Raw genomic sequence first — 15143 nt, 5'->3', positions numbered from 1 at the left:
AAAATGTGTTAGAGTTTTTCAGACCAGCCATCCTGAGTGAGATTTCCCTCATTCACGCCAGGCAAATGCCGGGATGGTTCCTAACAGCTAAGTCCCAGGCCGCTTTCTTCCTTCCCTTTCCTTGAATAGTGTGATGACCGAGGGACGTCATCCCTCGTATGTGTAGAGCTAACATGGCCATAGATGACAAAAACCCAGAAATCTAATTCCTAAGTTTACTCGAGCACACAATGACGTTGAATTATTATACAAGATTACAGTACGCAGTAGCATAGGCAGAACCTAGGTATAGACAAGAATGACAAGAGAAATTCATTTACCTTTCTCAGAATTTAATTTAATGTGAACTCAATAATATTAGTTCCTTACTTTGGAAGGGCTTGACTTCTTTATATTTCCCTGGCAGTGTCACTGGTAACGTATGCGTGTTTAAAGGTTTGCTATAAGGCAAAACTTCCTTGTAAAGAGGGTAAGTTTGCCCTGGTCTGAACACAAAAAAGAAAAAGATCGTACTTTTTCAAAACCTGAAGTAAAGGTGAATACACTAATAGAGGTCTGCGCGGATGTGGATATCCTCGGATATATCCGCGAATATCCACATCAAAATGGATATCTGGTTATATGTATTTCTTTTCTGTGCAGATAGTGGATAGAGTTGCGGATATGGTTTCCTAAATCTTTTCTCTACCTTATAAACGCTATGAAATTTGTGATGATGATAGAAAGAGCTCTAAGAAAAGTTTGTTTTGAATTAAAACTTTTAAAACCGGTTGAAAAATAACTGAAATCAAAACAAATATGTTTGAAGCTTGTGACTCAGTGACAGCAAAAGGAGAAGAAATGACAGGCTAGAGTTGTCCTTTTGTTGCTCTTTTCAATAGCTATTTAAAATGTGCTTAAAAATATTTTCGAAATCATGACTATTATAGAATATGTAAGTTGTATATATTTGCTACCTCATTATCTGCAGATGCGATATTTTCTATCCTTGCAGACCTCTACTAATAAACTTAATTCTTAGAAATGAAAGTTTGTTACGCTCCCGATGCCACTTAAGTCAAAGCTCAGCTTTCATCGGCATGGAGGTGAAAAGAGATGGGACGTAAGGTTGGGATTGAAAGTGTCACTATTCATTTCAGCGATCCCGAAAACTATGGATTCCAAACTAACACCAGTTGTTTTCGATTATTTTTACGTGTTATATCTAGTGGGTGATCTAGAAGGTAAAAACTGGGGGGGGGGGGTGCCAGAATCCAGATTAGAAAAAATACTGTATATCATGAATTTACAATTTTCAACTTAAGTCTCTCCGGATGGATCTTATGGCAAAGTTGGTCGTTAACGTTGCGGACCTTAATGTTGGTTTAAAGGGACAAGTTTTCCGATAGATGCAACTACAGTCTTCGTAACCTTTAACGATGGAACCGTTTCAACAATGAAGAAAATTCTAAATAAAAAAGTCGGTACAGATTGTTGCCTTCGATTGGTTATGAAGTTCCTTCTCTAAAAATTTGAAGTGTGTAGGTTGAAATTTGTAAGAGAAATCGTGAATTTTCGTGAAAGGTAAAAAATACATGAGACAGGTACGAAGACTGTTGTGACACCTATCGGCAAAACTTGTCCCTTTAAAGCCAACCTTAAGTATTGTTTTACACGTTGTAACAGAGAAACTGGAACTGAAGGTGTACCCAATTTTGATAAAAATCTTCCAATGAAGAATAAAGAGTAACGCTTACTATAAACTTTCAAAAATATGTCAAGAAACTGGGAGGAGAGGCTAGAGAAAATTTCGGTCCCATTGGTCACAGCGTTCCTTGCCTCCTCTCACTCTCCATGTCGAAAAAAATCTATGTTAGACCAGGATCCACTCATATACCAAAAATAATCAACGTTGGTCTGGCGATTTAGGACGAGTTAACCATCAAACGTTGTTATCCTAATTTTTATTTATATAGATATGATCGAAGGGACAGTTTTTTGTGTGACACCCTGTAACATGATTCTTTTTTTTTTTTTTTTTTTTTTTTTTTTAAGTTTAACGCATAAGTTTTGCAGTCAGTCCATAGCTTTCGAAAATGGCTGACTTTAGTGTCCGTTATTCTGCAGTTACTCTTCTATTAGTACCACCTCAATTTGCACCAGCTAATTCTACAAAAATAGCTGAAGCTTGTAGACCACTGTTCCAATCCGTTCTTTACTCTAGGTGATCTGTGCCGCTACCTCGAACTCGAGGCTATGGGGTAATCACACGCTATGCAACAGTTGATTTCTGAAATAATCTAGCCAACAGTCGGTATATATTTTGGTGCAAATGATGACTATAAACGTGATTAGGAGTCCACGTTTCGACACTGGACTTATAAAATGCAAAGGACACGTTGCCGCAACGTGAGTACACACGATGTAACACACGTGTGGAATCACTAAACTGAAAGTATGTCATAGGTGGCCCTCCTTTTAAATGAAGGGTCAATGGCCGAAATCTGAGATTAACAAGCCATTCTTTTTTGTTATATAACGCATGATGTTGCGATGGGAGGTAAAGGAGACAGTAAAACATATACTAATTTGGTTCCCAGCTTTCACTACCTTCTGCAATATATGCGTCAGAACAAGCAAACAAAAAATATCATATAATGTTTAGTAAATTGAGTTCATGCGTACAAGTAAATACACATGTTTCTACGTTACCTATCACGAGGAAAGAAACATAAAAAATATACTTGCAAATTATATAACCTGCATGCGCAATCCATTTTTTCTCAGTTTCTGCTACGAAAAAGAAAGAAACCTAAGTCTTAGAGTTCATATGAGGTTGTTGTAACGTATTTGTCTAAATATACCTGTGCATAATATATGTTTCCTTTCTTTCCTGTAATTATTCTGTGCTAAACTCTATGATTGTCATAGAGTTGATAAACTGGTACTAATGACAAGCTATAAAAATTCTTTTGTTTTAGCATGCAATTAATTTAAAACATGCATCTAAACAATATAGTCAGAATATGATAGGAATGCTGTGTCTGCTAGTTTTTATAAATATGTTCAAATTTTGATATTGTATAATTATTGTTATTGTTTTAGTTATAAAAGAAAGTTTCGAAATTTAGTTATAAAAGACAATTTTCTTTCCTTCTGGAAGCTAATATCATTATGTAATCTTTTTTTTTTTTTTTTTTTTTTTTTTTTACAAAGTATTGTTAAAAAGAAACCAAAATAATTATATAATAAACGACTTGTCAAAACTAGACATAGAACATGCCTCACTGCATTCAATTCTCAAACACAATTAAAGGAAAAATCATAATGGCATTAAAGATAATGGATTGCTGCAACGTCATTGGGAAAACTGTCACTTTCAGTATGCACTTTTGCACATTCGAATCCTGGTCTTATCATGTTGGTTTTCACTTCACTTCTCTAGTGGAGCTAGCTTAATCCTGTTATGGCCCGGGTCAAGGTCATGCATTTTACTTTATTGATTAGAAATAAGGGGAAAGAAAGAACACGAAATTGAAAATTGTAAGGAAGTAAATGATTATGTATGTGTCGGATGTATAGGCCTATATGATTGGTCAAATAAAACTGGTCGAAATCGGAAAAGGAAAAGTTAATACCGTATTTCTTCGAATATAAGGCGCACCTTTTTGTCAGCTTTTAAACGTCCAAAATTCAGGCGCGACTTAGATTCGATGGCGTCTTGGATTCGATGTATATACTACAATATAGGGCCTACATATTTATTCATTGCACGTAGGTTACAACATAGAATCTACTGCAGTCTTTAATACTGGTACCGTGGTTACAACTAATTTGCTTAAAATTGGTTGTATTACAACAATGATAGACTGCACAAAGATGGTAATCGCTCACGAACAATGAACATTTTGTTTTACTGATAAGAAAATGCTTATCGAAATAGGAATGTATTTCTACATTATTTCTGCGCCTTAGATTCGAAACTTTTTAAAAATATGTTTAAATGAGGTGAAATTTCAGGTGCACCTTAGATTCGATGGCGCCTTATATTCTAAGAAATACGGTATTAAGGTAAAGGAAAATCAAATCCGGTTGAATTTGATATGGTTAAAAGAGCTGATACTATATGATTAAAATAATTGTAAATAATTAGTGGGGTAACAAAACCAATATAACACGAAATAACAAGAAGTACAAAAGTCCATCGTGAATTCGAGACACACTGAAGAGTATGGGTAGCTTAATTATCTGCGAAGTGTGTGTCTTGTGCCCCTTCCGTAGTGGATTAAGCAGATGAAGATTAGAATTAGGAATTAGATTTCTGGGCTTTCGGCATCTATGGGCATTTAGCCCGTCACGTGTATGAGGGATGATGTCCCTCGGCTATCACACTCTGCGGGGAAAGGGAGGAAGACAGCATTGGAGAAGTGGCCTGGTACCTGTATGTTAAGCACCATTTCAGTATTTGCCTAGTGTGAATGAGGAAATCCAGGAGAAAATTCACTCAGAATGGTTGCCAAAAAAAAAAAAAAAAAAAAAAAGCTGTTTCACCTTTTCGACCGAGTGCTGCCACTAGGAATCTAACCCTGAACTGCTCGAACCAAAGACGAAGCATTAGCGACTACACTACACGAAGCCACTGGATTAAGTAGAAAATGTAATAAAAATTAAATAGAAGACCATTGAAACAAATGTCCCAGTTGGAGTAAATTTTAAAAAAAGAGAGAAATGGTAGATCGCACACCTCTAGTACGAGGAGTCTCTACTTCGATTCCAAACCCTGAGTTCATAGTATAAACACCCATATCCCTAGGTATTCTCGGGGTTCTTTTCTTCTAACTTCATTATAATCATCCTTTTTCATTAATCATCCGTCTCCTTTAGCCTATAGGAAAAATGTTGGCTCAGTGATACATCTCTTACCTCTGGTGTGTGGCGTTCGTGGTTCGATTACCAGCCAAGTAAGTTTATGGCGAACGACATCGTGTGTGAGTACCCCTACTTTCTCATTCCACCAATTTTTCCATCATCATTTACTTGCCTTAATTATCCGTCTCCTTTAGCCTAAAGGGCATAGTCGTGGGACGTTAAACTAACAGATTTCATTTCATTTTTTAAATAAACTCTGCTAAAGAATCAGTAAAGAGATTCACGAGATTCCATGTGGGAAGTATGGACCACTTCTCTACATTTTCTTTTATTATAGGCAACCAACATTTCTTTGCTGCTGTGCAAGTTGCATAGAAGCTGTAAATTTTAAACATGATATGGATAGTCTCCGTTAAAATCACAGTTAATCATAAATGCGATAACAGATCGACTCTATTATCAATCTAGGCCGAGATAATCGATCTGGTTGACTATTGCAAGAAACATAATTTAAAAAATTCGCTTTTCATTCAAGAGTTATCGTATGGAGTAACGGACGGATGGTTGTAGTAACACTACAACCTTATTAGTCCCACTGTGGGATCCTAATAAATGTATGTGTGTGTGTACGTAGGTTGTAAAAGCTTAATACGTAGAAAAATTTAGAGTATAATGGGTGAAAGTGGTTTCCGAGACCCTCTTTTGAGATTGCTACCTTCTTCTAGTATATCTATGACTTCTTTTATTTTGTTCTCTCAATATCCTTAACATCTGGAAAGTACACTGGTTTTAATAAATTATATTACATCCCCTTCTTTTATCCGCACACTGCCAATCCCGATTTGTCTGGTCTTTTCATATAGATCCTGAACAAGAGAACAATGTCTGTTCTCGAAACGTTACACAATCGAACACATTTGGTTGATATCCTGGGAACAGTTATTTGCTATTCTCATTTTTTTTTTTTTTAATTTTCATATAACATCCGTTCTTCAGTTTACCACTTAAATATGCTTTTGTCTCTTGGAAGTCGTCTTCTCTTTCTGGCATTCATGTGCAGATCAGTAATATAACATCGTAAGAAAAACTAACTTAACTCTCATAGTTGATATTTGTTATTAAGATTCCAACATTTTTGTCTATAAATACGTTAAACTTATTGCTTGATCTATATTCTTAAGAGTTCCTTTCTGATGGGAGCTTAAGGGGTTTGGATCCTATATTAGAGGTTTGGATCCTGTAGATCCACGTCTCATACAGTTTTGGTGGTGAAAGAGGCGTTTAACTCCAAGCCAACTAAAATTTGATTATTTTATTATCATTATTATATTCTTACTTTCAAAGTTAAACCTATTACTTGATGTGTATGCTCAGTTGTTTACCTTTCTAATTTTGCCTTCAAAATTAAATTTATTACTTGACATGTATACTTAAACTGTTTCTATTCTTTTACTTTTGTAGCCAACCGCTCGCTACTTTACCGAATGTTCTGCACCGGAGGAATATCGAAGGATGATCCTTACAACCCGAAAGACAACAAAGACCACGCTATGATGGTATTCTTCAGAGACAAGATGGCGCCGGCCCTGGCCATTCCCGCTGTGAAGGTAGTGGTGATAACTGTGTTCATTGCGTATCTCGCTGGCGCCTGTTGGGGCATTACCACGATGAAGGAAGGTTTAGAGAGGAGGAAACTGTCCAGGGAAGACTCCTACTCCGTGCAATTCTATGACAGAGAAGATTTTTACTTTAGGGAATTTCCTTATCGGATACAGGTAATATATATTACAGGATAAGCAAAGAGAAAGGATGTCTAATGACCATAAAAATTAGTGAACTTCTAGGCTTAGGTAGGGACAACAGGTAGAGAGCTGGTTTCTGTTCTGAAGAAAGCTTTCTTTCTGAAATGAATAACAGTGTACAAAGAATACGGTTCGATAGGGCAGTTTATTTACCAGTATCACAAGAACGAATATTTTGTAGATGCGTATTGAATGAGGTAGCTTAGGAGACGCGATTCACTTCTGAGATACATATACAGCTATTGTGTAAGAAATAATGCTAAATACTAAAACTGGAAACTTTTAGTAAAAGTATAAATGAAGGTTATATATATATATGTTTGTGTGTGTGTGGGGTAAAAAAAATACTAACGCAGTACTAAGTATTATAATACAATGCTAACTAAAATTTGTAATTCTATATTTTTAAAAGCCAAGTAGTGTATCTACCATTTTTAGATTTGCTATATAAATTTGAAAATAATAAGTATATCTCTAATTGTGCAACCGAACATAAATTATTTTGAAAATGTATATATATAAACTGAGCACTTCTTCCTCTATTTGATCACATTTCAAGAGACGAAGGGTTATAATAAAAATACATTGAATTTCAGTGTCCAGTATTAATATGTTTGAAAATGTCAGACTTGATTTCAAAATGTAATAATTCTGGTTTTTCTTCAATCCACACACTGTGTATGGAACCTAAAACTTGCAGAAGAAATAATTTATCGATTTTTTTTCCCATTTGTGAACATGTACATAATGCCTAACATGCGTTTCTATTTTTTTTCTATTGAAATCAATCTCACAGAATTCTGGATCTGTTATTTGTGCACATTTGACATCGAACGGTACCAACTGTTTGACATTTGCAGAGTTACCCAGCTAAGATGAAATGTTTTTGTGATGTTAAAAAGCCGAAATTTCATGGTTAAAGTCCAATTTCAAAATAAGAGTATTCTAGTGCAAGAAACTCACATTATCATATTAACAACATAGTACAAGACAAAATTCTTGAAGTGAGATGGATTGCCAGTGAGTTTCCCGATCTGCTGAGGAAGATATCAGGGAACACCGAAACAGTACACTTAAAGTACACTAAATGTTACAGCAATTAAAATAGGATATTTTCAAGTTCTTACACGGCAATTGTTATCAACCATTTCAATTGTATTTTACCATCCAAATTAAATATAATAAAGAATAAAACTAGTAAAGAAGAGCGTCAGCTAAGAACTCCGGAAAATAAATTCGTAATTTATTGAGAAAAGTACTAACTGAAAGTATAATAGAAGATAAACTTAAAAAAATAAATAAGAGTGCGTGCGCAGGGGTATAACTAACGGACCCCAGGGTCCGCAATGCGGGAAGTGTGAGGGTACGGGAGAAGAGGGTACATTTAAGTTTTGAAGATTAACTTTATGAGTTACATTGTTAAAATTCACTTTTTAGGTTTCATATTATTTCACTGTTTCCTCAATATCGTTCTGCAGCTTTCTAATAGTTTCAGGTTAGTGACTAAAGAACCATTTAATTTACCGCGAACACTCTGTATAGAGACTAGAATAATAAACAGAAAGGATTTGACAATATTCAATAATTAGCCGAGAAGGAATTAAATTTCACTTTCTTGCTTGGTAACAATGAGAACAAAATCAAGATGGGAATAATAATAATAATAATAATAATAATAATAATAACAATAATAATAATAATAATAATAATAATAATAATGTGCAAGTTTTGTACAATATGAGCAAGTAGTGATTAACCAGATGGAATATCCAAACTGAAAATAATGTTTTCTATTGGTGTATAAATCACATATCTCCATGTCGTAGAAAGAAAGAGGGCTTTCAATATTTTCATGGGGAGGAAGGGAGATCATGCACTTTAGTTACGCTACTGGACGTGGCAGTTGATTTATACATATACGTCAACAACAGTTTTAGGACACGATTATGGAGAATGATCTAACAATTTTATTAGGTCACAATGGTAAGTTCAAAAACTGAGAACGGAAAAGGATAAAAAGAAAAGCCAGTTATGAAAAAAAAAAAAAAAAAAAAAAAAAAAAGCAAATAAGACAAATTTAATTGAAAATATAACTTAAATAAAACTAAAACCTTAACAAATCAAATACTTACCATTCTAGTCTGTGTTATAATTACGGTAATGTACGTTTGTCTTCATCAGACACATTATGAAGTACAATATAAGTTTACAGCTTATATATATATCAGAAAATGAGAGCAGGTTCCTTCTAATAACAGAGCCATACAAAAAAAAATATATATATATATCTTGGCATGGGAGATCCGGGTTTGATTTCCGGCAGGAGCTCATTATGGTTCGAATCCACGTTAATCAGTAGGTCCCGTCTCATATAGCCTCGCTGCTGAAAGGGACGTTAAACTCAAACCAACTAAACTAAAAAAAAATAAAAAAATAAATAAAAATAAAAGTTCTGTGCAGCAGATTCGATGTGTTACACAGAATCCAACTTTCGAAACTCCAAGACTATTGGAAGTGTCATTTTTTTATGGTCGTAAAATTTGAGCAATTTTGGATAGAGAGGACACAAGTTTTTCACCCATAAAACAAAATTTTCACGGTCGATTGTCCTAAGGTTTCGAAACTTGGATTCTGTTTACTAAAATACATCGGATCCGTACCTTAGGGCCCGCTGAACAGAACTTATATTTTCTTGTATGACTGTGTAATCAATAATATAAGAACCTCTTCTTATTTTCTGAAAGCTGTAGACTTATATTGTACTTTCATAATGTGTCTGATGAAGATGATACATTATTGGAAACTGTAACACTGTCATAACTATTTGTTTTGGTCATACCTTTTTATTATTATTATTATTATTTATTTAAGTAATACGTAGTTTCAAAGCTACAATAAGCAGCATTCAGAGGGAAAATATAAATATATGTTGAGCAAGGCGTAACTTACCTAGACAGAAGCAATAAGACAAAGGAAAAAAATACATTATAATGTGATTAAATCGACCACGAACAATTTTAAAAATTGTTGCCTGAAATTACACTTGTGTATCCATTAATTTAAAAAATAGAAAGAATGGGTATTATAGTTTAAATTTATTATCATAATTTTCGTACGTAATGATTACAGAAGAGCAACGAGAAGCAATAGTATGTCTAATTACAAAGAACAAAAAATAAATATATTGTGAAAAGAGATTAAAAATTATACTTAATAGCAAAATAGTAACAGCAAAGAATACATCAAAATAGTTAATGAACACTTTATGATTACTTTCTAGATATTCAGAAACATTCTAATAAGCTTTATATACAATAAATATCAATGTCTCGTTCTTGAACTTTTTAGTGTTCTCGATATTCTTTATATGTTGTGGTAAGTAATTACACAACCTTGTATATATGAAATACATACTACCTTTTGTTCAGGTATAACTTTGTTTCGTAACATACATGTCCGTAGCTTGTCTTATATCATGTGAATGAATATTAAATTTAACGATAAAGGAATGCCAATCACTCTTAGTGAAGATAATGTTAGAAGCTTTAGTTTTTATGGAATTTAAATATTTCTTTACATGATCTTAATTTCAAGTTAAAAATAATTATTGTGTCTTTTTTTATGCAAATGATAGGTAAAGTAAGATGCGATGCTTCTCCGGAAAATAATCCCAAAAAATGAGAAGTGAATATATTTTGCTATAATACAATAAAAGCACAGTATGTTAAGAGACAGTGCTTTTCAGCCTATATAAAGCAAAACATAAGCTGTATAGTTTATTACAGTAACAAGTGTAAAATGAAATGAAAGGAAATCTTTAAAGTTTTACGTCCCACGGTTATGCTGGTTAGGCTAAAGAGGACTGTGATGATGAGAAATGAGTGAAACGGTGGAATGAAGAAAGTGGAAGGAAACGGGGGAGAACCCCGAGAAAACCCACGCACAGGGTGTTTTTCTACCACAAAGCTCACTTGGCGCGAGCTAGGATCGAACCAAGGACCCTATGCACCATAGGTGAACGTTCTACCACTGAGCCACCGCGGCCCAGTAGCAAGTGGACAGTGTTGATTATACATAAAAAGTCCATGTTACCTCTTCTTTTGAAGAAACCAAAAAAAGTAAATTAAACACATCGTTTAAACCCAAAATTATATAGAAAATTGAACGAACTCATCACACCTTTGGCTTTGCTAAATTCTTTTCTTGGTATTTCGGAAGAATTAAACCTACATTCGAAGAGGAAAATTTAGTGGAAGGTTATAGAAGGGTGAACGCATTTAATTTTCATATAACTGTAAAAGGTTCGTGTGTAAATTCGACAATGGAAGTAGGCTATTATCTAAATGTTGCGATATTGTTCTATTTTGCAATTGTATTTTTGAATGGATAAGTCACATCACCCAACCACTACTACAGACCTTATACTACAAACTAGGCTTTAAGTGATGTTTCAATCAAACTTTATGTTCATGTTATTCTTCTTACTTTGAGTGTAAACATAGTATCAACATAATCATAAATTCCTGATTCCAGCATCTTATAGGATCTGAGTATGAAGAAGGGCTGTGCAAAGGACTTCTCTCATTCTATGATTCTTCATTGTGTGGATTTTTCTTCTCTTATTTTACATTGTGTACATTCTTGAGATTGATTCCTACTAAACATTTTTTTTTTTTTTTTGCCGAAACTTTACATGAAAAGTATGACGTCAATATTTTACGACTTAAAAATAAATGTTTAACTGTAGAGTACTATTTTTCCCTTACAATAATTTGAAAATTGAACTAAATAAGAGTCTTGTAGCCCCTACTGTCATAGATCGTAAAGAAATATTAAGACCCTTCACTTCACAAAAAAGAGTGAAGACGATCCATTTTTGTTCTATTTACAATGAGTTAATCTCACGTTAAGGAGTTTTAGAGTTATTTTTTGTTCTTTTTTTTAAAAAAAACTTCTGGTTTTCCTTTTATGATTCTTTAGGATAGTAACCTTACACAACCGTTCCTCTTGTGTAACACCAGTTGAGTGTCTCTGGGTTTCCCCAGTGAGTGCGAAAAAGTTTTATTGATAAACTGTACGTTGTCTGTATGGTACTTATAGTGGAAATTCATTCCTTAGTTGATTTTTTACCTTAATGCACTTAAACCAAAGTTTTTGCTAATTAGTTTACTATAATAATTAGTTTACTGAAAATATTTTGTAAGATTTTAACTACCTAGAAAATAAACATTAGTTTTCTCTAGTTTCTATAATATGATTTTAGGAAGAGATGAATGTGGTGTCCACAGACAATTATTACATCTTAGTTTGCTGCACTACACTTTCAACAAACTGAATGTGTAATAAAACGAACAGGGCTAAATAAAGTAAATTCCCGATTATCCGAAAGCAGATAATCCGTGAGTGCTGTGAATTTTTTTTAACCCTTCTGCAGTCGCTCTTAATTATTTTTCATAAGTAGTAGCTGCGGACTGACACTTCGCATGCAAATAAATATTAAATGTTCTAAAACATAAAAATAAATTACATTGTAAAAATCAGTATTTCCATAGTGCACGTTTCGAAGTGCAACTCTACTCTGATAAGCTAAAGCCGATTGTTGTAAGGTATGGAAAACGGGAATTGGGAAGAGTGATTTGCTGTACTGTACATATGTTAAAAGTTTTATTGTTTATTGTACAATAAAACAAAGTTTTTATGCTGAAATATTTTTTCGTGTTTGCATTTTTTTTTAAAGGTTATCCGCGATTTTCACTATCTGTGATTCCCTAGCCACACAATTCCGCGGATAATCGTGGCTTTAGTGTATGAGGGAAAACTAGTTTCCCTTGCCGTTAATTTTGAGTTAATAATTTAAGCTCAACCTTTTCTTAAATGATGATTACTTATACTAGCTTTTTTAAATACATTTTACAGGTGATAATTACAGGAGAGATGAACTATTCAGATCCTGCGGTACAAGCTCAAATAGAAGAACTCACACAAACGTTTGAGAACACGTCATACATATCATCTCCTCTTTATACCGAATCATGGCTCCGTTCATTTGTTGGATACGTGAAACGAAACCAAGACTATCTCAATATAAGCATCGATACAGAAGACGATTTTATTCAAGCTCTAAAAGAGGTGAGTTATTGAGTAGTAATCTACAGTCAGCTTATAGTATCTTAATGGTTGACATGCTTTGTGAAATCAATTGTTTATAGTTTTCCTGAAATATTTATGGTAAATTACAGAAATTGGAGAAAATGAATGTGCCTTGTTACTATTAGCCCTACTTGAAATAGGTAAAGCAAATATTGAGCTCAGTCAAACAAAACCGAAATATATACAAGTAGATACTAGCTCAGTCCTTAATTAGGCTAGGAAGATAAATTTAGTATCAATATGTTTCTGAAAGATGAAGCTTGCCGCCCACATTGAATTTATGTATGTATCTGGAGGGTACCACGGCGAAGATGGGGAGGGTAAAGTTCTTTTTTTTTTTTTTCATCAGGTTCTTTTAGGGACATTCCCACTCCCTTGGGAGTAGTTATAAAAATTGGTATGTGAAGCATCAAAGTAGTCCATTACACGCTAATACACTGCGAAAGTACTTGTTGCTTATATGGGAAGAGTAGGGGAGGGGCAAATTTGGCCAATTATTTGAGTCAGTTTTTTAACGTAAATTACAGGTGTTTTGTGGACGGTTCCATATAAGACAAGATGCCTTTTCACAAGCATAATTCTTGTTCCTGTATTTGCTACAAACAATAATGAAAAGTGGTTGCATATAACATGGTACTATGGTTGGGGGGGAGGGGAGAATGTCAAATTAAATGTCTTTTTCTTCTGCGCATGCACTAAAATCTAACTCGAAATAATGAAGATAAATACTCAATACAATTAAAAATAAATTGAAGTCATAGATAATGTTCAAAGAATATAAAAACATACTTGTTTATTAATATCTTCTTTTACTATATATATAAAAACGAAGCTTGACATGTATTTCATGTATATTTGGTAAATACATTCTCTACAGCACTTTTGTCAGTACCCATAACAGTCCAAATTTTATTCACATATCAATACACACACCAGTTCAAAGTTTTACGACATCGTATCACTACAAACAACACTTAATATTTATCGGAAGAAGTAGAATCCTTTCTTGAAATACTAAATTATATATTTTCCCCAATATAATCTTATTTTGAAGAAAATGCATAAAATAGGCAACATTAGGCACTAAAGCAATTATTTAGACAGGAATGGGCGGAATATACTTTAAAAACCCGCATATCTTTAATATTAAAGACTGGGCATTTTGTCTAATATTCGGTCTGTATATATAAGCGTCCTAGAAATTAATAGAAAGCCACAAACGGTTTCATCGAATCACTGTTGACTTCTTTGGTGTGATTCAAAAACTCAAGTTGCCTAATCCGTTACATACCTTAGTTAACTCCAACTAAGAAATGATGAAAAATATACAAACTGAATAGATCTCTTTGTTGGAGATTATTACACTACGTAACGAATTAAGCAACTTTAATTTTCTAATTACAATAAAATAATCGTCAATGATTGTACAAAGCCGCTTGTAATTTTTATAAATTTTTAGGACGCTGAAAGGTAAGTTTTTAACTGTGTAATTTGCATCTGTTAATATATTTAACCCAATTGTCCTTATAATTTATGACTTCAATACCACAACGATAATATGTAGCACAATGATCCGATACGTAAGATACCCTTTTTGTTGACAGACAGACCTGTACACTAATGCTGTTTAATATTGTGGCCATGCTTCTACATTTGGGCTGTTAAAATATACTAAATGAGAAGGATGTATTTTTGGAATTACAGCTAATGAATGATAAGTATTAAATAAATTCAGTGCTGCAACAGAATAAAGAAATAGTTTAATTTCAGTTTAATTTCTTGGACTAATTATCGTAGAAAGTTTTGGTGTTAAATAAAGTAAGTTTAACCTAATTGAGACAGCAATACATATTAAAATGTTTGTTGTAATACGGGACTCTATTAGTAGGGGCAAAACCAAGAATTACTACTGCACATAGGTAGCGTTTTAATACTTCTCGTTTTCCATAAACGGTAAAAAAAAAAAAAAAAAAAAAAAAAAAAAAAATCATTGTGTAATCTTCATGTATATCCTAACACTGATTGTCTACGCGGAAATTCTTGCACTTTTTTTTCTTATTTTTAATCATATATTTTGTGTTCTTAAACCTCTTCAATGTGAGTACTTAACCACAAATATTAGAGGTCAATAAACCTTTGTGCTAATATTCCTTCTGTTGCATCTAAACTGCATTTGATGATGCAACTTACTGAATGATGTAACAGTTTCATTGCAGATATAATAGCAAAGCCTTGAACCACACAGAACTATAAAATCACTTTCGCTTTCCTACGACGTTTTTTGTATTTTACTTCGGAAATTGATGCTAGACACAAGAAAGAAATACGGTCAACGTTCATAAT

At 33.5% G+C, this 15143-nt stretch overlaps 1 protein-coding gene across 2 annotated transcripts in view; it reads left to right on the top strand.

The window, feature by feature from the left end:
- Ptr (patched domain-containing protein) overlaps window positions 1-15143 on the top strand; it is a 437818-nt gene that overhangs the window by 410982 nt on the left and 11693 nt on the right. For both annotated transcript variants that reach the window (XM_081740393.1, XM_081740392.1), the window contains 2 exons: window positions 6310-6623; window positions 12567-12779. In XM_081740393.1, coding sequence (XP_081596519.1) covers window positions 6310-6623; window positions 12567-12779 — 527 coding nt within the window. The remainder of the gene's footprint in view (window positions 1-6309; window positions 6624-12566; window positions 12780-15143) is intronic.

Source organism: Thermobia domestica, chromosome 15 (assembly GCF_964235325.1).
Source record: "Thermobia domestica chromosome 15, izTheDome1.hap1.1, whole genome shotgun sequence".
Taxonomy (NCBI): domain Eukaryota; kingdom Metazoa; phylum Arthropoda; class Insecta; order Zygentoma; family Lepismatidae; genus Thermobia; species Thermobia domestica.
Note: the sequence above shows the minus strand (reverse complement) of the source record. Positions and strands in the feature narration are given on the sequence as shown.